The sequence below is a fragment of the Carcharhinus amblyrhynchos genome, chromosome 29, assembly GCF_965287045.1.
Source record: "Carcharhinus amblyrhynchos chromosome 29, sCarAmb.v2.hapA, whole genome shotgun sequence".
Taxonomy (NCBI): domain Eukaryota; kingdom Metazoa; phylum Chordata; class Chondrichthyes; order Carcharhiniformes; family Carcharhinidae; genus Carcharhinus; species Carcharhinus amblyrhynchos.
Window position 1 is genome coordinate 7,649,118 of NC_137352.1, and position 25,490 is coordinate 7,674,607.

A 25,490-nucleotide genomic window follows, 5' to 3' on the forward strand; every position below is an offset into this window, starting at 1 on the left:
ATACCTGGTCCCATCTACACTGTTTCTATTGGAACTTCTGTAACAACAACTACAAGACTGATTCCTTGGTGCATGCTTATCTCAGTGTGGAAATCAACCCTGGGGAAAAAGGGAACTATCTGGTGTCAGTTCGGCTTGCTAAGCTTGATGAATGAACATGCCACTGGAACTTGATTCAGGACCCTGGCCACAGGTGAAAGAATAATTCTTTACTCTGTGGTCTTTGCACAATAAAGCTTGCTTTCTCTATTGCTCTTTAATTGTATTGTGAAAAGGAGCCAAAATTGTGACCTCCCGTATTTGAGTGCCCGAATAAACTAACCCTCTGAGCTTACCCTATCTCAAGTTTGCAGTGGGGCTATTAGTAGAAATTGGATCACCCCAAAACTAAGAGTTTGGGATGATACATTACACCAAAGGGGAGAAGTCAAAATCAAGTCACATTTCTGTTTATAGACAGGAGGTAAAAGGACAAATCAAAATTTTTAAATTAAGCCCTCCCCTGTCCATAACAGTTCCAAATTCTACCTGCAGAATTCTCCCGTGGCCTCGTTGGTGGATTTAATGGCAGGTGGGGAGTGTTTGACGTGAGAATAAAAATTAGTTTTACACTGGCGTGAATTTCTCATGGGATCTTCTGTTGGTGCTCATCTTGGCGGATTGGGAAACCACTGGAGGCCAGAGTGAAACTGACCCTGCAATGAGATGTAGATAAAGGCCCGACTGGAATTTTCCATCCACGCCTGATCCTCCACGACGCCAGCAGGAAAACACCAGCTGAGAACAACATGGCATGCAGAAGTGGGGCCACACCTGAGCAAAGCTTGGCGCTGCCTTCTGATTACAGGAGGGAGGCCATCCGTAACCCAGGACCCCGGAACACCACAGCAGTGAGAGGGGGCTGCATCTAAAGACGGATTTTCCAGAGTCACTTTAATTGTGGAGATCCATCTTCCAGCCTCAGAGTGCCTGGAGATCCACTGGCTGGAATTTTACCACCACAGGAATCGGAACGGGCGAGGAGCGGACAATGGAAAGGTCCGTTGACCTCGGGCAGGGTTCTACGGTTTCGGACGAACAAGGCTGTAAAATCCTGCCCACATTCTTTTTCAAGAGGTCCATCTTCATTCTTCAGCAGTGGGTCAGTGATATTGGGCGCCTGATCAATATGGTACCCAAATCTGATGGCAGGACTAGGGCAATCATGCCCGCTCCACCACGAAATATGGTGCTAACCCCCCGGGTGCATTATTAATGAGGTCAGGGCTGGAAGATATAGTGTGGTTTCCTGCCTGCCTCCACAGCGGGAAGCACTCCAGGCAGGGTTTTCCAGCCATGCTTCATTGTCAGAAAATCGTGCCCAAGTTCAACGGCCCTTTGCATGGTCTGTTCCCGCCTGCTACAATTCCCGTCCTGGGTGGGATGGGAAAATTGCGCCCTCCATGTCCTCGCCCCCACCTTATCCCAGATGGAAGAATTCCGCCCTAATTCATTCTGTGCCATTGTACCACTCTGTGCCATTGTGGGGTGCAGTTGTTAGCACTGCTGCTTCACAGCTCCAGCAACCCAGTTCAATTCCCGGCTTGGGTCACTTTCTGTGTGGAGTTTGCATGTTCTCCCCATGTCTGCATGGGTTTCCTCTGGGTGCTCTGGTTTCTTCCCACAGTCCGAAAGATGTGCTAGTTAGATGCATTGACAGAAACAGGCGCTAGTCTGTGGCAACTAGCGGAATTTCACAGTAACTTCATTGCAGTGTTAATGTTAGTTATGACTAATATATAAACTTCTGTGATCATGAGAGAAAGGCAGCTGGCACATACTGAGGCAAAGTTGGGAAATGATTCCAAAGGGTTAAAATCCAAGTATTATCTAGTGTTTCTCTCTCGACCCATCTTAGCTCTGGGACACACATTATGTGCACGCCCTGGCCTTTCCTCCCTCACCGTCTTTCTTGATAAATCCATATTAAAGTGAAGTCTCATGGAAAATGACACGGTGTAATTAAAGTCCAGAGTTGCAGCCCCAAATGCTCGGAGGCCCGAAGCTCCTGTCACACAGTGCCTGTAATTGCAGAAGGCGTGTTGTGATGCCGAGAGAGGCCGCAGATTAGTTAGTGAAACAGGGTCAGCCGCAATTTGTAACAGCAGTGTAACAAAGAACGATGTTGGAGGTAAAATTAGAATCCAGAGCGCGATGCAATGGATTTCATTTGCTCTTTAAGAGTTGAACACCGAAGGGTAACTTGTAATTTCTGACATTTTCCCAGCCTCGCTGTTCAGCAAAGTATAGAGAAAAAAAAATCATTTAATGTCTTTGATTCCCAGATAATTACCACTGTCCTTGACATGACCTCTTGGATGCCCGTGTGCTGAAGGTCATATCAAGAAGCAACTCGGTAAATAGCTCTGTTGAAGAAAAGAACTATCCTTGGAAGATGTGAAATAAGATTTACTGAATCGGTAACAGTTAGAAGAGAATGCAGTGGCAGAGTTGGTGATACTGGCAGTGTTGACAGTTGAGTTGCTAGCTTGGTTTTCTCCAATTGCTCACACATGCTGGAGGTGCAGTTTCAATATTTCTGGCTTGCGTAGGTTTTCCTTCAATATCGGGGTACAAACCCTGGGGGAGGGGATCGTAGTATCACTAAAGTGCAGATGGAGGCCATTCGGCCTATCTAGGCTGCACCAACCACAATCTCACCCAGCCTTATTCCCATAACCCTTCGTATTTACCCTGCTCATCCCCCTGACACTTGGGTTAATTTAGCAAGGCCAATCAACCTAACCAGTATGTCTTTTGGTGTGTGGGAGGAAACCGGAGCATCGGAGGAAACCCACGTAGACATGGGGAGAATGTACAAACTCTACACAGACAGTAACCCAAGGCTGGAATTGAACCCAGACCCCTGGTGCTGTGAGGCAGCAGTGCTAACCACTATGCCACTGCACCGCCAAAGCGGCAGGGGGCTGGGGTTAGGGGGTTGGGGGGGGTGCATTGCACAGGTAGGGAAGTGCGTTGTACAATTCTAAAAAGAAAGGTGCAATTCTTGAACAGTGCTTGCATTAGCAGGTACGTTTCCCAGTGATGGTGAAGTCGTATTTTAGCTAGACTATTAATACAGAAACTCAGCTAAGTTCTGAGGACTTGAATTCGAATCCCGCCACAGCAGATGATGGAATTTGAATTCAATAAAAAAAAGTCTGAAATCTACTGATGACCATGAAACCATTGTCGGAAATAGTCATCTGGTTCACTAATGTCTTTTAGGGAAGGAAATCTGTCATCCTTACTCGGTCTGGCCTACATGTGAGCCAGACCCAGAGCCACAGCAATGTGGTTGACTCTCAACTGCCCTCTGGCAACGAGGGATGGGCAATAAATGCTGGCCCAGCAGCAATGCCCATGTCCCACAAATTAATAAAAATAGGAGTTGTCACTGAATAAATGCAGTGAAGTCCGCAGTGCCAGGAGTCTCAATCTACTACAGAACTGCTTTGTGGAGAGGCAGTTCTGCATTTAAAGGGGATCACAATGTTACATAGCAAACACACAGAACCGTCTCCATAAGGGAATTGCCAGAACCTGAAAATACTGCAATATAATCAGTGGAAATGATTCAATCACAGCAAATTAATTTTGTTAATTCCAGGCTTCCTGTAACATACAGTTTCAATCAGTGCTTCACAAGTCATTCTTTCTCCATCCAATCCACCAAAACACCGTGAAAATTGTTCATTTCAATTAAACTAATTCAGCATCAGATAATCCAACCCATATCAAAACAGTCACTGAGAACCTCTCATGCATAACCACATTTCCCAAACAAATACTTTCCCTGAGTTTCACACTCAATTGTTCCAGAAATAAGAAGCATTATATTTGGAAGCAGGTGAAACCTTATCATCCTGAACCTTAGCAAATTGAGATCTGCGAGATTCAATAAAGGGTGAGGAAGAGGATTGTTTTTCTTTATTCCAAGCACATCTTCAATGTCCATCACAGGAACAAAATGCTTGTATAACTGTGATATAATGGGCTGGATTTTCACAGACTCCAGGCTTTTAAAAATGGCAGGTGGGATCCAATTCCCAGATTCCCATTGCCCATTTTCAGGTTTGTGAAAATCCAGTCCATTATATCACAGTTATACAAGTATTTTTTTCTGTAATGGGCATTGAAGATTTGATTTGATTTGATTTATCGTTATCACATGTATTAACATAAGTGAAAAGTATTGTTTTTTGCACGCTACACAGGCAAAATATACTGTACGTAGAGAAGGAAAGCAGAGAGTGCAGAACGTAGTGTTACAGTCATAGCTAGGGTGTCGAGAAAGATCAACTTAATGCAAGGTGTGATGTGGAGTTGCCAGTGTTGGACTGGGGTAGGCACAGTTGGTAGTCTCACAGCACCAGGTTAAAGTCCAACAGGTTTATTTGGTAGCATGAGCTTTTGGAGCACTGCCTCTTCATCAGGTGAATGCCACTCCTGGCACACACCTGATGAAGGGGCAACGTTCCGAAAGATCGTGCTACCAAATAAACCTGTTAGATTTTAACCTAGTGTTGTGAGACTAATTACTAATGCCAGGTAAGTCCATTCAAAAGTCTGACAGCAGCAGGGAAGAAACTGTTCTTGAGTCATTTGGTATGTGACCGCAGACTTTTGTATCGTTTTCCCGGTGGAAGAAGGTGGAAGAGAGAATGTCAGGGGTACATGTAGTCCTTAATTACGCTGACTGCTTTGGCAGTGGCTGTGGAAGTATAGACAGAGCTAATGGATGGGAGGCTGGTTTGTTTAATGTATTGGGCCACATTCATGATCTTTTGTAGTTCCTTGCAACCTTGGGCAGGGCAGGAGCCATACCCAGCTGTTTAAAAAACCAGAAGGAATGCTTTCTATGGTACATATGTAAAAGTTGGTGAGATTCGTAGCGGATATGCCAAAATGTACTTGGAACAAAAAAAAAATTCTCTTCCTCACCCTTCATTGAACCTCGCAGATCTCAATTTGCTAAAGTTCAGGGTGATCATGTTTCACCTGCTTTCAAATATAACGCTTCTTATTTTTGGAACAATTGTGTGTGAAACTAAAGGAAAATATTTGTTTGGGAAATGTAGTTGTGCATGAGAGGTTCTCAACGAGTGTTTTGACATGGGTTGGATTAACTGATGCTGAATTAGTTTAATTGAAATGAACAATTTTCACAGTGTTTTGGTGGATTGAATAGAGAAAGGGTGACTTTTTTTGCATTCACTACCAGCCCCTGCAATTTTCTGAAGTCAGGTACTCGCTATCACTCAGTCCAGAGCCCCATACGTGAACCATAGTCTGGAGTTGGGAACCTTTTGTAAGGCATGTTTAAAAACCTTATCAAATTCCTCTCCATGTTCTAGCCGTACCATGTTTCTGTTGATAAAGTTCACAGATGGCCTCATTATGAATGATTCCTGGACTCACTAATGGATTAGTTCAGAAGGTGCAAGTGGATTGCTTCCTTTGATTTATATCTTTACAAGGTCATAATAAAGTATTCTTTCTTTGAATTACTCTTTCCATGTCTGTACATTTATAGGGTTGTAAAAGAAGCCGTTTCAAAGCAAATAATTGCATGAGTGGCTTGCCATTCTTATTATGTGGCTCATTGGTTCTATAGTGCATACTACATGAATGGGCATGGAGGATGCAGGGGATTGTGGAATGGGGATGGTGGCATGGAGGGGGAATGGGATTAAGTGAGGAGATGGGGGAACATGATGGGGTTTAGGACAACAGAGATACATTCTTCAAGGTCCTAGAGATCTCAGGAGGGCCTTTCCATGAGCTTGCCTCAACACTCACCCCACTTCACGACCACATCCAAACTTCTCCCGGGGCCAGTGGACTAAACTGGATCTCAATTCCACCTCAAAGGACTGTAAATAGTGCGTGCAAGGACATTCATATGGAGTCAAGCGCCTCATTATGACAGTGAAAATCTGGCTCAATGCATTTGCTTAGTCATGTCCCTTCAATCTGTGATGTTAAGAATGGAGCAACATTCAGTCTGGACACTCTGAGGTTCCATGGCTCTACATCAGCCCTGAATTCATCACAATCTGATTTGTCTCCTTGTCATTGATATCACTATACTGCAAGCATCAAAGAAAGGAATATCTACATTTAGGGAGGTGGTGGTATAGTGGTATTGTTACTGAATGAGCAATTCACAGACCCTGGGTAATGTTTTAAAGACTAGAATTCAAATCCCACCATGGCAGGTGGTGAAATTTGCATTCAATAAAAGTCTGGAATTCAGGGTCACCACAAAACTATTGTCAATTATCGTAAAACACATTTGGTTCAGTAGAATCATAGAATCCCTATAGTGTAGAAGGAGGCCATTCAGCCCATTAAGCCTGTACCAACAACAATCCCACCCAGGCCCTATCCCCGTAACCCACATATTTATCCTGCCAATCCTCCTGACACTAAGGGTCAATTTAGCATGGCCAATCAACCTAACCTGCGCATCTTTAGACTGTGGGAGGAAACCGGAACACCTGGAGGAAACCCACGCAGACACAGGGAGAACGGGCAAAATCTGCACAGACAGTGACCCGAAGCCAGAATTGAACCCGGGTCCCTGGCACCATGAGACAGCAGTGCTAAACACTGTGCCACCATGCTGCCCAACTACTGTACCACTGTGCCACTCACTCATGTTCTTTAGGGAAGGAAATCTGCCTTCCTTACCTGGTCTGGCTTACATGTGACTCCAGATCCACAGCAATCTGAAATGACCTAACAAGCCACTCCATTCATGGGTAATAAGGGATGGGGAATAAATGCTGACCCAGCCAACAACACCAACAACCCATCTCTGATGAAGATACTTGGCCCTTCTCTCTGTCTCTCAGCAACAATATCCCACATGCACACAGGACACTACTCAGATAGCTTCTAGCCCAAGTCTCTGCTATACAAGATGAAGTCTACCTCTTTAAAAAAAAACATTTTTTTGGCTTTGAGACTTGCTTTCATATTGTTTGAGAAAGTTTGAGAATGTTTCAACAATCCTTCATATATCCATACTACACATGGGAAATGAACAGGCTTTCCTTGTGCCATTGGAATGAGTTCAGGTTTTGCACAGATTTCTTCGAAGCTAGCTGGTTTTATATTTCTGAAATCTGGTGAATTAAATGATTCCCAGAACCTCACTGATCTTACCCAGTCTTGCGAATAACCTACATTTTATTGGAGAAAGAGATTTAAATGTGTGTCTTTGAATTCCCACAAATGGAGAAATATCCAGGTTATCATGTAAGTAAGTGAGCTGTGTGGTATTATGGTGATTTGCTGCTTGTGTGTGAGGCTTTATTGTGCCTCATTTTGGTTGGTATGAACTTTGGACTCACAGGGGGATGATAGTTTTGGCTATCAGAGCAGTTTCCACTTTAGCATCTGGCCCTCGCAGACCAAAATAATCGATGAGGAGGAAGTAGATACTTGAGAAATTAAACAGAGACTGGGGGTGGAATTTTCCTGACTCACCCGCCATGGGAATCAGACAGGACATGGACCATGCAAAGGTCCATTGACCTCAGGCGGGATATTCCGGCCTTGGGGCAAGCATGGCTGGAAAATCCCGCCCTGTGGATTAGCAAATGGACTGAGCTGAGTGACCTATATTCTTGGGAAATGAAGGGAACTAGGGGAGAAATCATGAAGGTTTTGGATGCAGCAATGGCTCGATCAGGGGACCAGCTATAAGGCTATCGTATAACGTAAAACAAAGTTGCATCTGCATTCACTTCCAGTGACAGTCACACTGCCATAACTTCGACTCCCAGCGTGGGCTTTCCAATGACGGAGGCAGCCTACCATTGGCCAGCAGTGGATCTTCCAGACCCGCCGAGGTCTACACCATCTTGTGTGATTGCTCATCTCTGTGCCGGGGAACTCGCCAGCTGGGGCCACCTTTTGCAGGACAGGAAGATCCCACTGGTGGGAAGGGCTGGAAAATTATTTAAAATATTTTTTCACCTGTTTGTCCCCACCATCTCTTCGCAACCTGCATCACCACCTACCACTCCCACCATCACCACCCATCCCCCCAACCCCATGCCATTTTCTGACCATTTTCAGATCTCTTGCTCTGGGTATGCAGGTTCACCCACCGACGGGGCCTCCGTCTCCTAGACCTTGGCCAATTGTCCACTTCCCCTTCCTGCTTCCCACCTCAATCCCTGTCAGAGAAGTGGAGAGGGAAAGGGGGAGAGAAGAGAGAACAAAAATCAAAGCCCAGGCGACAGTGCCAGGTAAGAGAGATAAAGCACTAACTTATTTAGTGATCCTACACAGTGTAGCGAGTCTTAACACACTATAAAGCAACTACACAGCAACCTGATCCACAGCAATTCCTTCATTGTGTGGAGGGGTGGACTGAGTTAAGTGACGTTGTTACATTTACAAGTGACAGTGTGCCTCAGAGGAAAGAAATCTGTGAGAATTTGTGGGACACCCTAACACCCCACACTGCCAACAGAGACACGAGCTCACTGGGAGAATGGACAAAGGAGGTTTATCCACTGGGATTGTAAGTTTCCCATAGTCACTTTCTTCGCACGGTTGATTGAATTCACCTCTCCTAAAAACCTTGAATTAGCCGATATTTTACAGTAAATGATATTGGGTCAGTTGCTTATTTTACATCTCAGTGACAGTGATGAAAATGAGCATCAAAAGAGATATTGAATGACGCACTTCTCATTTCAGAAGTCAAAATGACTCCCTGGTGTGTAAACTGAAGACTCATCTTGCCACTGTCTTCTCCATAAACCTGGTGCAAATGACATCCACTGGCGCAAAGGGTATAAAACAAGCAAGGGGGGAATCATTTATATATTAGATTTGATGGTGCGTCGCTCAGTCAGCATGAAGCCTCACAGCTAAAAGGACTATGTTCAAATGCAATTTGTCACCCAGTCCTTGACACTTAAGTGTTTCAGCTGAGTGTTGAGGATCCAAGCCCTGCACCTTTCCTTCAACTCAAAGAGTTTTCAGTTTATTGATGGCTTTGCTCAATCATCTCGTGTCAATTTGTGTCTGCTTTGGATTAGCAAACTGCAAGCTGAAGGTCACCTCTACCTAATACCCAGGGTTTGTTTTCATAATCTGATTTGATTTATTATTGAAACATGAATTGTTTACAGTGACAAGTATTGTTTCTTGCACGCTATACAGACAAAACATACCATTCATAGAGAAGGAAAGGAGAAATGTAGTGTTGCAGTCATAGCTAGGGTGTAGAGAAAGATCAACTTAATGCGAGGTAGGTCCATTCAAAAGTCTGACAGCAGCAGGGAAGAAGCTGTTTCTGAATTGACTGGTATGTGACCTCAAACGTTTGTATCTTTTTTCCAAAGGAAGAAGTTGGAAGAGAGAATGTCTGGAGTGCATTGGGTCCTTAATTATGCAGGTTGCTTTGCCGAGGCAGCGGGAAGTGTAGACAGAGTCAATAGATGGGAGGCTGGTTTGCGTGATGGATTGGGCCACATTCATAACCTTTCGTAGTTCCTTGCATTCTTGGGCAGAGCAGGAGCCCATACCAAGCTGTGAAAAAACCAAAAAGAATGCTTTCTATGGTGCATCTGTAAAAGTTGGTGAGAGTTGTAGCTGACATGCCAAATTTCCTTTGTCTTCTGAGAAAGTAGAGGCATTGGTTTCTTGTATGCTATACAGACAAAGCATACCGTTCAAAGAGATGGAAAGGAGTGCAGAATGTAGCATTACAATCATCTGTCATAGCTAGGGTGTGGAGAAAGGTCAACTTAATGCAATGTAGGCCAATTCAAAAGTCTGATGGCAGCAGTGAAGAAGCTGTTCTTGAGTCAGTTGGTACATGATCTCAGGATTTTGTATCTTTTTCTTGCTGGATGAAGGTGGCAGAGAGAATGTCTGAGGTGCGTGGGATCCTTGATTATGCTGGCTGCTTTTCTGAGGCAGCGGGAAGAGTAGATGGATTCAATGGATGGAAGGTTCGTTTGTATGATGGACTGGGCTATGTTCACAACCCTCCAGTGTCATTGCAGTGTCAGCTGTAGGTCAGTGGTAATGCTCCCACCTCTGAGTCAGAATGTTGTGGGTTCACATTGTCCCATTGCAAAAACCTAGGCACCAAATCCAGGCTGAGTCTCCAAAGCAGTACCCCAAAGGAGTGCTGCTCTGTGAGAGGCACTGTTTCTCAGGTTAGGCACTAACCCAAGGCTCCGTCTGCCCTCTGAGCTCCAAGTGAAAGCTCCTGTTGCACTATTGTGAAGTGGAGGAGGGGCATTCACCCCAACATCCTAGCCATAACTTATCCCTTAAACAACACCATAGAAATGAAGTGTCTGACCAATATTGCATTCACTTTGTGGGATCTTGCTGTACCAGTTTTCCTACATTATAGCAATGACAGCTCGACAAAACCACTTTTATGGTGGCAAAGTGATCAGGACATCCTGAAGTCAAAAAAGCTGTAGAAATGCATTTTTCATGGAGAGGGTTCTTCATTGTTGGAGAACGTGTCTTTCTCATGAAGCATTAAGTTGAGAGGCAGCACAGTGGCACAGTGGTTAGCATGGTTGCCTCACAGTGCCAGGGATCTGGGTTCGATTCCAGCCTCGGGTCATTATCTGTGGAGTTTGCACATTCTCTCCCTGTGGCTGCATGGGTTTCCTCCGGGTGCTCCAGTTTCCTCCCACAGTCCAAAGACGTGCAGGTTTGGCGTATTGGCCGTGCTAAATTGTCCCATAGTGTCCAAAGGTGTGTAGGTTGGATGGATTAACCATGGTGAGTGTGTGGGGTTATGGGGATAGAGCAGGGGAGAGGGCCTGGATAAGATGCTCAGCCAGAGAGTTGGTGCAGACTTGATGGGCTGAATGACCTCTCCTGAATTTTAGGCATTCTATCCACCTTCTAACTCAAGTAGTTAAAATATTATGTGATGTGATTTGAAACACCACCAAGGCAGGTTTGACCCATGGTTGTGTGAAGGGTATTGTTGACATAGAACTATTGCTGTGTTTGGCATTATAACAACAAGAATGATACCTTATCATGCAAAGCACCTTAATGTTATGATATGCAATATAAATTGAGATTTTTTAATTCCCTTTGCACTGAGATCTGAATTTTTTTTTACGTTCCAAGGTGGTGGGAGAGTGGAGATTCAGCAGGATCCATTGTGATATTTTCGTGACTCTCGATGTCATGATGTGCACAGCAAGCATCCTTAACCTCTGTGCCATTAGCATTGACAGGTAATGCACACGCTTACAATATAACTCTGCAATTGTAGATTTACGATTACAGCTTCCAGCCTTACATATCCAGCTTAATCTAATGGGCAATGTGTGCAGCTGCAGATATAACTGTGCGGGCGACTTGCAAATAGGGGTCTATATCTTTCAGTCATTCTCAAGATGCTGGTGTCAAAGGCAAAGCCACAATTTAGGGGGAGGTGATGGTATTATTACTGGACTATTAATGTAGAAACTCAGCTAATGCTCCAGGGACCTGGGTTCAAATCTCGCCACGGCAGATGGTGGAATTTGAATTCAACAAAAAATATCTGAAATTAAGAATCTACACCAGGAAACCATTATTGATTGTTGGAAAAATCCATCCGGTTCATTAATGTCCTTTAGGGAAGGAAATCTGCCATTGTTATCTGGTCTGGCCTACATGTGAATCCAGACCCACAGCAATGTGGTTGTCTGTCCTCTGGAATGCCAAGCAAGCCAGTCAGTTCAAGGGCATCTAGGGATGGGCAATAAATGCTGGCCAGCCAGTGATACCCATGTCCCATGAATGAATTAAAAAAAATTCTTACCTAGCCACAGTTGCCCTGAGAAGATGGTATTCTTTAACCACTGGTAATGATTTGATACAACTGAGAGATTTGATAAGTCACCTCGTAGGGCACTTTGTGGGAGATGGTGGCATAGTGGTATTGTCACTAGGCTAGTGATCTATACACCCAAGTTCTGAGGACATGGGTTCAAATCCCACTAAGTCAGTTGGTGGAATTTAAATTCAATTAAAAAATAGAAAGGTGACAACCATTAGTTTTGATTGTTGTAAAAACCCTGTGCGGTTCACTAATGTGACTCTGCGTGACGCAGTGGCTGTCAGTGGACTAGTAATGCAGAGAGCTGGGTCTGAATCCCACCACAGCAGATCATGAAATTTGAATTCAATAAAACAAAAGTCAAATGAAGGCCATGAAACCATTGTTCACCATTGAACCACATCCATCTGGTTCACTGATATCCTTTGGGGAAGGAAATCTGCCATCCTTACCTAGTCTGACCTACATGTAACTCCAAACCCATGACAATAACTGCCCTTTGAAATGGCTGAGCGAGACACCCTGTTCAATACCAATTAGGGATGGGCAATAAGTACTGGTCCACCCAGTGACCTAGAAGATTGAAGAGCCAAAGTCACCTTTGAGTTGGCCAAGTATAGATCATAGCATCATATTGGAAAAGGAGGCAATTCGGCCCATCAGGCCCAATTCAGCCCATCTCCCCACCGCAGGCAGGTGGAGGACCTACTATCCCCACACAGACAGTGACCCAAGGCTAGAATTGAACCCGGGTCCCTGGCACTATGAGGCCGTAATGCTAACTACTATGCCACCCTTATGTTTACCTGCCTTTCTCACTGTAGTGTTTAAGATAATAGAGTTGGGGAGATAGGGCAGACAGAGGGGAACTGCTTCCTCTGGTGGGGGAGTCCACAATCTTGAAATTGGAACTAAACCCTTTAGGGAAGGTGTAAGGGAGCAGTTCTTCACATATGGGCGATTGGAAGTCTGGAATTTACTGTCCCATTCAGTTGAAGAGGCTGACAGCCAATTGGAAATTTCAAAAATGAGATAGTCATAGAGATTTACAGCATGGAAACAGGCCCCTTCAGCCCAAATTGTCAATGCTGGCAAGAGAGAAAATGCTGGAAAATCTCAGTAGGCCTGACATCATCTGTAAGGAGAGAAAAGAACTGACGTTTTGAGTCCAGATGACCCTTTAACAAAAGGGGTTAACAGGGTAAATATGTGGGGTTACCCAAATAGGGCCTCAGTGCGATTGTGGTCGGTGCAGACATGATGGGCCAAATGGACTCCTTCTGCACCGTAGGGATTCTACAATTCTATGATTCTAAAAGATAAAATTGTACCTGCTGCTACTGACACCTCTGGCAGCTCATTCCAGACACTCACCACCCTCTGTGTGAAAAAATTGCTACTCTGGACTCTTTTGTGTATCTCTCCTCCCATCTTAAACCTATTCCCTTCAGTTTTAGACTCCCCTGCCTTTGGGAAAAGATGTTGCCTATCTAGCTGATCTATGCCGCTCATTGAGATCACCCCTGTGCTCCAGGGGAAAAAGTTCCAGTCTATTCAACCTCTCCTTTTGACTCAAACCATCATGATTTATTTTTAAGCAGGGGGTAAGGAGGGTTATGAGCCCAATGCTGGTAAATGGAGCTCAGGCATACATCAGCCATGATCCAATTGATTGGTAGGCCAAGCTTGAAAGGTGGATTGATCTCCTTCTGTTCTGAATAAATCTGGCAATTTCTTCAACAAATGGGTGACCTGTTCGAGCGGATTACTGCCCGGGAGGTGAAAGTGAAAATCAATCCTTTTTTGTCAAGATGCGCATGTTTCTTTCTCGAGCTGCATGTATCTGTCTATGACTCCCTGCCTGCCTCAGCTAGTTCCATTGCTCAATCCTTTATTAACTGTGGTAGCTCATGGAGGCCTCCTTTCTTGCCTTGTCCCTCGTGTGACGTGGAGTGTTGCCCCTTGAGGTTTATGCAGCCAATTTTCTCTCTCTCTAATGGAGAGAGATGGTTATGGTCTTTAATGGATTCTGGCAACTTACCTCAGCCTGTGTGCTTCTCATTTCTGTGCCTCTCTCAGCGTGCCTGTCTATACTTTTCTTTCTTTCTCTCTATCCCTCTCTGTCTTCACAAGTCAAAAATAGCTTTGCTTGTATTTGATTACTACGTTACAATTGGAAGGTCAGATAAACATTAAATTCCAAGCCATCAAATATTTAAAAATTAACAAGTTTTCGATGTAAAAGTGCACAAACAAATGGTGCAAGCAAGGAGTCAGACATAAATATTTTTTGTACATGATGCTTTTGCCATTTCCTTAATAAGCTGTGTCGTGTGCAGGTATACTGCTGTTGCCATGCCGATGCTTTACAATACCCGGTACAGCTCCAAACGCAGGGTCACCGTAATGATCTCCATTGTCTGGGCCTTGTCCTTTGCCATATCCTGCCCGTTATTATTTGGACTGAATGATTCAGGTAGCATTATGCTTCTAATTGAAAAGCATGTCTTTATTTTCATATTTTGACATGTTGTTGTACTGTTTCTTCTCAGAGTACTGTTAGATGTTCATCTTCAAAAGGTGCAGCTCGGGTTAACTTGAAGCAACTTAAAGTATTTGAAAAAGAAGGATATAGGGCGAGATTTTCCAGTCTCGCCCTGAAACCAGAAAATCCAGCCCAAGATTAACAGACCTTACCATGGTCCACCCCTTGCCTGCTCCGGTTCCCATGGTGGGCGATATGGGATAATTTGACCCCTAGAGTATAAAATAGCAGGGGGAGAAATGAGTTTGGATTATAGAACACTAGTTGAATAGCTAGTGCAGGTATTTGTACTTATAGAAGCCTTCATTCTATACTATGATTTCTATGAGGCTATGGAATCCCCACACACACGTAACATATGTCCACACATGAGCACACACATGCACACACACACATGCGCACGCACACACAGACACGCAACCTCCCATGTACACTCACACACCATGACTAAACTGCAAGATTCACGGCAGCAACTCACCAAGGCTTCTTCAACAGCATCCTTCAAAATCCACAACCTTTACCACTTCAAGTTCCCCTCCAAGTCTTATCCAATTCCAGTTTGAAAATTACTCACCCTCACTCTTTCAAAGGCCAAAAAAAAATGCTGCCTTGTTGGTGATGCCCGTATGCAAAGAATGAAAAACTTTTGATGCAGTCACTGGGGACAATTGTTAAATGGGAGGTTAAATGCTTCTTACAGGAAGCAAAATAAATCTATAGTTCCAATAGAGAATTGATTTTATTCAGATAATTTCACTTTCTCAATTTATGATGAGGTTGAAATATTATGTGCCATTTAAGGCAACTTACATTTCTTATTTTTTTTGAGAGTTTACATCTCCCTGATAGCAAACTGACTAATACATTAAATACATTAAAGCCCTTATTAGGATATTTTAACACAGCTAATAGCCCACGTGAAATAAGAAAAACTACTAGTATTCTGCAAAATAATTTTCAATGAATGAAAATTAAATCCCAAGGTGCAGTCCAGTGACAAAGGATACCGATGTATCAGTTCACCATTCTGGCAGATAGTATGATGGCCATTCCAATTCTCCAGTGGCTGGTATTGCATCAGCCATGGCTCCCTCAGTAACACTCTCACTGCTCTGTCAGAACGTTGTGGATTCACATCATACTTCAGAAACTTGAACACAAAATCCAAATGAGGGACTACCACACTGTCAGAGGTGCCGCCTTTCAGATGAGACTTTAAACCAGTCCCCTAAACCAGCCTCCCACCCATTGACTCTGTCTACATTTCCCGCTGCCTCGGCAAAGTGGCCTGCGTAATTAAGGACCCCATTCACCCTGTACATTCTCTCTTCTACCTTCTTTCTTCGGGGAAAAAGATACAAAAGTCTGAGGCCACAGACCAACTGACTCAAGAACAGCTTCTTCCCTGCTGCTGTCAGACTTTTGAATGGACCCACCATGCATTAAGTTGATCTTTCTCTACATCCTACATTCTGCACTCTCTCATTTCCTTCTCTATGAACGGCATGCTTTGTCCACAGTGTGCAAGAAACAATACTTTTCATAATATGTTAATACATGTGACAATAATAAATCAAATCAGCAGCCCTTATAAATGCCCCGTGACAACATTCAAAGGAGAGTGAAGTTCTCCCCAACATCCTGGCTTGCCTAAGGTTCAACCAACACCGAAACAAGTTAATTACTTGATCATTATCACATTTGCTGCCGTGTACCACACACAATAGGAAGAATTTTCCTGTCCCGCCTGCCATAAGAATCATAGCAGGCGGGACATGGATCATGCAAAGGCCTGTTGACCTCAGGAGGGATTTTCCAGCAGTGGGGCGAGCGTGGCTGGAAAATCCCTCCCTGCAAGTGTCTGCAAAACCTATAAAGTTCTGTATCATGTGGAGGCTGGAAATGTAAATCTTACATGAGGGGAATGGAACCTCCTTGTTGACGATTTTAGTGCTAAAGATAGAGATTTATCTAACAGCCAACTTTGCTTCTGAAATTATTGAAGGGAGGAGATGCAGGTTAAATCCAAGCAATAATATAATGGGATCCTAGCAACAGTGGTCTCTGCTTTTAGATTTTCCACGAATGGGCCAAACTTAGAGAGTTATAGTATGCAACAGTACTGTTCAGTGACAGTGGGAATAATCCGTCAATCATTTCTAATTACAGACACCAGGGATGATGCCATCTGCACCATTATCAATCCTGACTTTGTTGTCTACTCCTCCATCTTCTCCTTTTACATTCCCTTCATCGTCACTCTGCTGGTGTATGTCCAAATTTACGTAGTGCTGCGGAAACGGAGGAAGCGAGTGAACACGAAGAGGAGTAGCAGGTTTGACTCAGAGATCCGGGCGCCATTAAAGGTAAATCTGTTGCGGCAAGATAACCGTTGCAAAATGTTCAGCTCCGTTTGTGACTCCACATCACAGAGAACCTTTCATGGTCCCTCAACTCCCCCTGCCTAGTGAAGAAGGCTCATCAGTGCCTATACTTCCTGAGGCGGCTAAAGAGAACCAACCTATCTCCCCTAACTTCTCTCAAACTTCTACTGGTGCACTATAGACAGCATCTTGTCGAACTGCATTAGTGTGCAGTACGGCAGTTGCTCCATTCCTGACCAGAAATCTCTGCAACGGGTCGTCAAAACTGGCCAATACATCATCAGCACCCAGCTACCAGCCAACCAGGATATTTATCACAAATATTATCTGCGGCAATCTCTCAGCAATACTAGAGATCCCGCCGACCCCAGCCATAGACTGTTTGTCTCCTGCCATCTGAGAGGGGCTATAGATGCATTCAAGCCGGTACAGCCAGGCTCAAGAACAGCCACTCTCCCAGAACTGTTACCCAGCTGAACTCTAACCTTTAACATAATCCCAGGCAATGGATATTGTGCAACATGCATGTATACACTTAATGACTATTGGGACTATTTTATAATGACTACTTGCATTTGCTTTTATCTTTGTATCTCGGGAGCCTGCAAGCTCTTGTTTCATTGTAATTGTATTTGTGCATTATTCAATAGCAATAAAGTTGAATTGAATTGAATTGGTGGACCAGTTTGAGCCAAGATAGTTGCAGGAATCCACTTCTCATTGGTGGTATATCTATGTTCAAAATTTGTTCCCTTGCTGAAATAGGTATTGTTTTGAATGACCTTCCCATCATCTCCTGCACAATGAATAGATCAAAAGTGGTTCAAAGAATCATAAAAACCCTACAGTGCAGAAAGAGGCCATTTGGCCCATTGAGTATGCACTGACCACAATCCCATCCAGGCCCTATCCCCATATCCCTGGTTATCAGCTTTGGTAGAGCTGGAGAATTTTGTGTTGTCACATGTGTGGAGTTGCGATACATTATCAAGAAATTAGATAGGCAGTCATTTAATCAACCTTTGTCCTCGGAGACTTTCAGTGAATACTTGAAGAACAGGACAAATCTTTTAGCCAAACCATTCATCAGAGGGTGGATACCACTCTTCTTAAGATAATCTTGGAATTCTTGAGCCGTGAGCCATGGTCCATTACCACTTACAATTTGTTCTGATTTCCTAAATCTGGTGAAAATCTAATTGAGGTTTTAGATGGTTTGTTCCACAGTGATGGATTCCATCATGAAAGTTTCTGGCCACTTTGAGTGGGCATCAATACCAACCATGAAGATGTGCCCTATGAATGAGCCAGCAAATTCTATGTGTAAATGCTGCCCAGGTATTTTACGCCAGTGCCATGGATGTAGTGGGGACAATGGCAGTGTGTTTCTGACCCACGTGCATGACTGACACAGTTGACCTTTTCCTCGATATGGGCACCAAGTCCAGGCCACCAGACGTAACTTCTCACCAATTCTTTCATTCTGACCATACCTGGGATTCCTTCTTGCAATTATTCCAAAACTCCTTGTCACCAATTTGGAGGAATTAAACTGTCATCCTCACAATAGGAATTCGCTCTGTGGTGTCAACTCAAATTTTCTGGAAACATAAATCAGGAGGTGTTCTGGCTAACTTCCGATCCAACGCTGTTTCCAGCACCTCCCCCATCACAAGATCATTTCTGGTGTCTCATTGGACTTGACCAGCACTCACTGGGATGTTGTGTGTCTGCGTAAGGTAAAAGATATTGGAAACAATGCTTGATGGTCTGTGTCCAGCAGGTATCGGTAAACATGGCAACGCATCAGCATTGGCATCGCTTTCAGATTGATGGTACTTGATTTCATACAAATGTGCTGACAGTATTAATGAGCATCACTGAAATGTGCTTTCAACAAACAATGGAATACCTACATATGGCTCGAAGATGATTGTTAAAGGATCGGTGATCCATCAGCAATGTGAAGTGACGACCATTAAGGTGTTGATGGAACTTTCTTAGTCCTTAATCCAAAACCAAATCTCAGCTCTTTTGTAACTGTGCATGGTTTGATTCGACACTTGTTAGAGCACACAATGCAAAAGCTACTGGTCTTTCTTCCCCAGAAAGTAATTGCCGAAAATTTACTGACCTGCCTGCCATGGGAGTAAGAGCGGGCAAGAGACAGACTGTGGAAACGTCCATTGACCTTGGGCGGGATTTTACAGTTTCGGGACAAGCATGGCTGTAAAATCCCGCCTGTTATGTGTGACATTGCCGCTCCATATGGAGCTGCATCACAGTCAAGTTGTCGTGGCAACTTTAGGTTTGAAACGTAGAAACACTTCCGACTTTTTCAACACTCCTTTAGTTGCATTGTAAGTTTTTTCACAATCTGGCATCCATTGCCATGCTTATTTGGTACATAACAAGATATGCAGTTGTTTAAGTAGTGTTGCGACGTTTGAGACTAACTTCCCATAATATTATGGAATCCCTACAGTACAAAAGGAGGCTATTTGGCCCATCGAGTCTGTACCAACCACAATCACACCCAGGCCAAATCCCCTTAACCCCCATGCATTTACCCTGCTGATCCCCCTGTCACAATGGGCAATTTGCCATGGCCAATTAATCTAACCCGCACATCTTTGGACTCTGGGAGGAAACCCGAGCACCCAGAGGAAACCCACACAGACATGGGGAGAATGTGTAAACTCCACACAGGCAATGACCCAAGTTGGGAATCAAACCTGGGTCCCTGGCGCTCTGAGGCAGCAGTGCTAACCACTGTGTCACCGTGCCACCCGGAACCCCAGAAATGACCTCAGTTTTGTTAAGTTTGTTGGCCGTGGAGCTTCCATATAGCTTCCATCTTCTCAGGTGCTTTGTGTAAACCTTTGCTGTCAACGATATGGCCTAGATATTGGATGGATGTCTGGAAGAAATCACATCTATCTTTCCTGATGAGAAGACCATGCATCTGAAGACATTGTAAGGTTGTTTCAAGATTACTTAAATATTCTTGTTCACTTGAGCCTGTAATTAAGATGCCATCAAGATAATGTTGTATCCCCTGTAGACTGTTTAAGATCAGATCCATTGACTGTTGGATTAAAGCGGGGCTGATGTAATTCCAAAAGACAATCATTAGTAATGGAAAAGGCCTTTATGATTGATGATGGAAAGCAAGTGATGAGATTCAGCTGCAACATGCATTTGCAGATAAGCTTGCGACAAGTCGATTTGCTGATCTTCTGTCCTCCTGCCAGACCCGGAAACAAGCCCTCAATCAATGGTAATGCATATTGATCCACATAGACAATGAGATTTATTTTCGTCTTGAAATCTCTGCAAATACACGCAGCGCCGTCCTGTCACATTACAGGCACTATAGGTGTTGCCCAGTCACTGATATTGATGGGCTCTAAGACTCCTGTTTCTACAAAACTCATCAATTCCAATTCTGCCTTTGGACATAGAGCATAAGGCATTGTTCTGACCTTGAGACTCTTAGGTTAACTGTTTGATTTGGTTTTGAGAGATACTTGAACTCATTTCACTTATCCCAGTGTATCTTCTAATATACCTGCTCTGTTTGTAAGCTGGTTTCATTAACTAGGGACCTTCTTTTACCCATGAACTTATTGGCCAGATGCCAGGCACCCTTGCCTAAACTGTTGTTGATTTTGTCCAATGTCAGAATTTCCCGTTGTCTTTTGATTTTTCTTGTCTTTTTCTTCAGTTAGAAAATTAAAACCTGCTCCTTGTTGCCAGTTTTCTTTTGACCCTGTTATATTTGTAGTACTTGTTGCAGGATCAATGAATAGAAAGTGATAGCACTTGGGTTTTGAGTGTAACAACAGAACGGGTTTATTAGATAGCTGTTTACTCCGCGTGGCTGGCTCAAAGCTGAATAAAGCCCGCAAAGTAGCTGATGATGTCACAGACTGATCATCTGACCAAACGCTCAAAGGGACCACAGAAAACACAACAACTCTAAGATATAACAAAAAGGATTTAAAGATCAGAGATTTATCCTGGTTACTTTAAGTTCCTACCTCAACAAACTTTACAAAAAACAAATAACCTGATCATTCATCCAACTTCTCTTTCTGGGCTATTACATTAAAAAAAATCATTGTCTAATATACTCCCAAGTAATTCATTGTACATCAACCACTTTGAGGACCTGTTACCCATTTTGGTAAATCTATCTCATTTCCCATCATGTTCAGGAGGATTTTGTATTGTAATATTTTAATGATTTACGAAATAATTGGTGGACTGTGCAGGAAGTAGTGTAAAGTGGCAAAAGAATACATGGAATTCTTTAATTGTTGGAATAAACAGTCTATTTGTACATTTAGGATAAATGTACCCATCCGGAGGATGTGAAGCTGTGCACGGTAATCGTGAAATCAAACGGGAGCTTTCCTGTCAATAAGAAGAAAGTGGTGAGTATCAATGATTCTATTTGGTTGTTAGGAAGGCATACGGTGTCTTGGCGTTTATTGGTAGGGGGATTGAATTTAGGAGCCGCAACGTCATGTTGCAACTGTACAAAACTCTGGTGCGGCCGCACTTGGAGTATTGTGTGCAGTTCTGGTCCCCACATTATAGGAAGGATGTGGAGGCATTGGAGAGGGTGCAGAGGAGGTTTACCAGGATGTTGCCTGGTATGGAGGGAAGGTCCTATGAGGAGAGACTGAGGGATTTGAGGTTGTTTTCGTTAGAAAGAAGACGGCTAAGAGGGGACCTTATTGAAACATACAAGATGATTAGAGGTTTAGATAGGGTGGACAGTGATAGCCTTTTTCCTCAGATGGAGAAAGCTAGCACGAGGGGGCATAGCTTTAAATTAAGGGGTGGTAGTTATAGGACGGATGTCAGAGGTAGGTTCTTTACCCAGAGGGTGGTGAGGGATTGGAATGCCCTGCCTGCTGCAGTTGTAGATGCACCTAGTTTGGGGGCGTTTAAGAGATCCGTGGATAGGTTTATGGATGGAAAGGGATTGGTTTAGGTTAGAGGGTCATTGCTTTTTTAATTGGTCGGCACAACATCGTGGGCCGAAGGGCCTGTTCTGTGCTGTAATGTTCTATGTTCTATGTGTATGTTATTACCTTGTTGACTTGTTGCAGTTATTCCCCAACTACCAATATTAGACCAGTTGGAAAGCCCCAGTCACACAGTTCAGTGTGCACGGCCATAGGTTGCCAAAGTATCATCCAAATATCATAAAGGAGCTCAGGGTGTACCTGTTTGGATCCAGGTTTTAAGGTTATTTGATAAAACACAGGCTGCACACTCTCATTATCAAACAAAATCAATTCAGGATTCCCAGAATTCCCCATGACTGAGTTATCATTGTGGAATCATTGTAAAAATGGTACTGTATCTGAACTCTTTGTTGAACAAAAGGCTCGAAAAGTAAATGATAGAACCATATACTGCACAGAAAGAGGCCATTCAGCCCATCACGACTGTGCTATCTCACGGTAAGAACGATTCGATTAGTCCCACTCCCCTGCTCTTTCCCTGTACCTTTGCAAATGTTTTCCCTTTCAAGTACATTTCCAACTTGCTTTTGAGGATTACTCCTGTATCTACTGTCACTGTCCGTTCAGGCAGCACATCCCGATCACAATCGTAACTCACCGCAGGAGCACATTTCCATTCTGGTTCTTTTCCTAATTATCTTAAAATCTATGACCGCTGATTGCCCAACCCTTCTTCCTGATGGGAATAGTTCACTCCAGCTATGTTATCAAAAGTACTTGTGACATTTGTATATCTCTATTGAATTGCTCCTTAACCATCTCTGCTCAAAGGAGAACACTCCCAGATCTTTCAGCCTTTCTAGATTACTGAAATCCTCTCATTCCTGTGAAAGGATTTTTTTTTCAGATCCTGAACCCAAGTATTTTATGCACAACTCGCTCTGGGATAGGTTGTATTCCGTTTTTGTTTAGAAATAACAAATCTGAAACATGACCCGGGAGAATTAAATTCAAGGGCAGTTCAAAGAGTTTTTTTCAATACTATTCAATATTAGTACATTAAAATGTGGGGGGCATGGTGGCAAAATGGTTAGCACTGCTGTCTCACAGCACCAGGGACCTAGGTTCGATTCTCAGCTTGGTAATTGTCTGTATGGAGTTTGCACGTTCTCCCCGTGTCTGTGTGGGTTTCCTCTGAGTGTTCTGGTTTCCTCCCACAGTTTGATGTGCTGGTTAGGTGCATTGGCCATGCTACATTCTCCCTCAGTGTACCTGAACAGGCACCGGAGTGTGGCAACTGGGGATTTTAACAGTAACTTCATTGCAGCATTAATGTAAGCCTACTTTTGACAGTAATAAATACATTTTAAATCCCATTAGATAATGAGGCATTTTGCCTCCAATATTTTACCCAAAACTCCTTTCCAAATGTTAATCACAGTTTGTGATGGATGAGGCTCCTGAAATCAATCTAAAGTTTCCCATTCACAGGTTGAACCTGTCCTGGTAGAATTTTGTTCGCTCTTGAGCACTTTATTAGTTAACCACCTGTGCTGTTGCTCAGCAATGGTCAGACCTCCACACTGTTATGTTTTAGCTGCAAACTGCCTTGTTCAGTGTGGCATTTCTCTTCAGTTCTGCTGTTTGTGTATTCCCTGCAGTGACATGACTTGGCTAGTTAGATCTTGAGGTCGATTATGGGGGGAGTTTTTGTAGGTTGGCAGCTGCGTGGAAACCCCTGAGAATTGAACCCGGGTCCCTGGTGCTGTGAGAGAATCCCTACACTGCAGACGGAGGCCATCCAGCCCATCAATTCTGCACCAGCTCTCTGAATGAGCATCTTACCCAGGTCCACCATCTCTCAACGTCCCCCTGCTCTATCTCCATAACCTCACACATTTACCATGGCTCATCCACTTAAACTACACATCTTTGGACACTGACGGGCAATGTCATATGACCAATCCACCTAACCTACACATCTTTGGACTGTGGGAGGGAACCGGAGCACCCAGAGGAAACCCACGCAGACATGGGGAGAACGTGCAAACTCCACACGGATAGTCACCCAAGGTCAGAATTGAACCCGGTTCCTTGGTGCCATGAGGCAGCAGTGCTACCCACCATGCCACCTGGTATAACTTGAAGGGGTTCATGCTCTATTCATGTCACTAATTTAAAAATGACTGATGCGATGTCTTGCTCTAAGTTCTCTATTCAATGTCCTCACAGTGTCCATTCTTGCTGGCATTGATTTTCATTGGCCTAACATGCACATTGCATATTTATCTGGTTTTGTTTTGGGATATTTGATCCTGGTTCAGGAAGCAGTTAACCACCAAGAAGTTCTGGAGATGGAGATGATGTCCTCTGCCAGCCCCCCGCTGGAGAAGCCCAAGCACAAAATGGTAGCGATCACCCGCCAGCTGACGGTGCCAACTCCCTCTAACCAGGGCGCCAGCTCTAGTATGCAATCACCTGGGGGTAGCCCAGTGAAAGGTGAGAAGAACGGACACCCCAAAGACATAACCAAAGCACCCAAAGCTTTCGAAATCCAGTCCTTGCCAAATGGCAAAACAAGAACTTCACTCAAGAGTTTGAGCAAAAGGAAGCTGTCTCAGCAGAAGGAGAAAAAGGCGACTCAGATGTTGGCCATTGTACTCGGTTAGTATTGCCCTTATTTCACTCATTTCTGTAACTGGACGCTGCCCCAAGTGAGTTCTCTCATTTTCCTTGCTGACCATTTGCCACACTGGTATCTTGTTGTGCTTCTAAATTGGAATGGCAAGACCTCTGTCCAATACTATTTCTTAGCTGACAATGGATGGGGAAGAATCCATTACATTTACTAAAGACATATACCTCCCATCAATATCCAATTCACAGTGACCTCACCCAATCCGCTACAACGGTCTGATGCAAAATCATAGAATTCCTACAGTGCAGAAGCACATTATACCTGCTCTGACAACAATCCTAAACAGGCCCTACCCCCGTAACCCCACATATTTACTCTGCTGGTCCACACTCTGTGTGGCGTTTGCATGTACACTAAGGGGTGATTTTGCATGGCCAATCCACCTAGCCTGCACATCTTTGACAATGGGAGGAAATCGGAACACCTCAGAGGAAACCCACGTTGACACGGGGGGAATGTGCAAACTCCACACAGCCAATGATCCAAGGCCAGAATAGAACTCGGGTCCCTGGCGCTCTGCCTGAGGTAACAAAATGTGTTTGGAAAGTCTAAACCAAAGAGCTATATTTTGGAAGGTGCTCCTAACTTGGGAATAAGTTGCCAGCCTCAATCAGAAATATCAGACTATGGTAAATATACAAAATCGAGTTAATGGATGGAGGGTTTGCTTGTCAGAGTTTGATCTAAAGAACATACTGAAGTAGCGTTCAGTTAACTATTTGGACGAGTTTAAAACTAACCACTTTTTGACTGAAAACATCCTGTTATATTGTGACCAAATTATCTTATTACAAAATGTAGCATAGATCAGCAATGTTGCTTCAATGATGGACCACAGCTCTGATTACTTACTAGTGATAAGGGGGTGGGATTTTCCTTCCGCGCTCACCCCAAGACCAGAAAATCCCACCTGAGGTCAACGGACCTTTGTGTGGCTCACCTCCCACTTGCTACAATTCCTGTGGTGGACAGGATGGGAAAATTCCCTCCCCCCACCCCCAGG

General features: G+C 43.9%; 1 protein-coding gene across 2 annotated transcripts in view; it reads left to right on the plus strand.

Annotated features, from left to right (window-relative positions):
- Window positions 1-25,490, plus strand: part of LOC145359954 (D(2) dopamine receptor A-like) — a 159,388-nt gene that overhangs the window by 127,779 nt on the left and 6,119 nt on the right. For both annotated transcript variants that reach the window (XM_080214842.1, XM_080214844.1), the window contains exons 3-7: window positions 11,179-11,288; window positions 14,218-14,354; window positions 16,593-16,789; window positions 21,160-21,246; window positions 24,114-24,453. In XM_080214842.1, coding sequence (XP_080070968.1) covers window positions 11,179-11,288; window positions 14,218-14,354; window positions 16,593-16,789; window positions 21,160-21,246; window positions 24,114-24,453 — 871 coding nt within the window. The remainder of the gene's footprint in view (window positions 1-11,178; window positions 11,289-14,217; window positions 14,355-16,592; window positions 16,790-21,159; window positions 21,247-24,113; window positions 24,454-25,490) is intronic.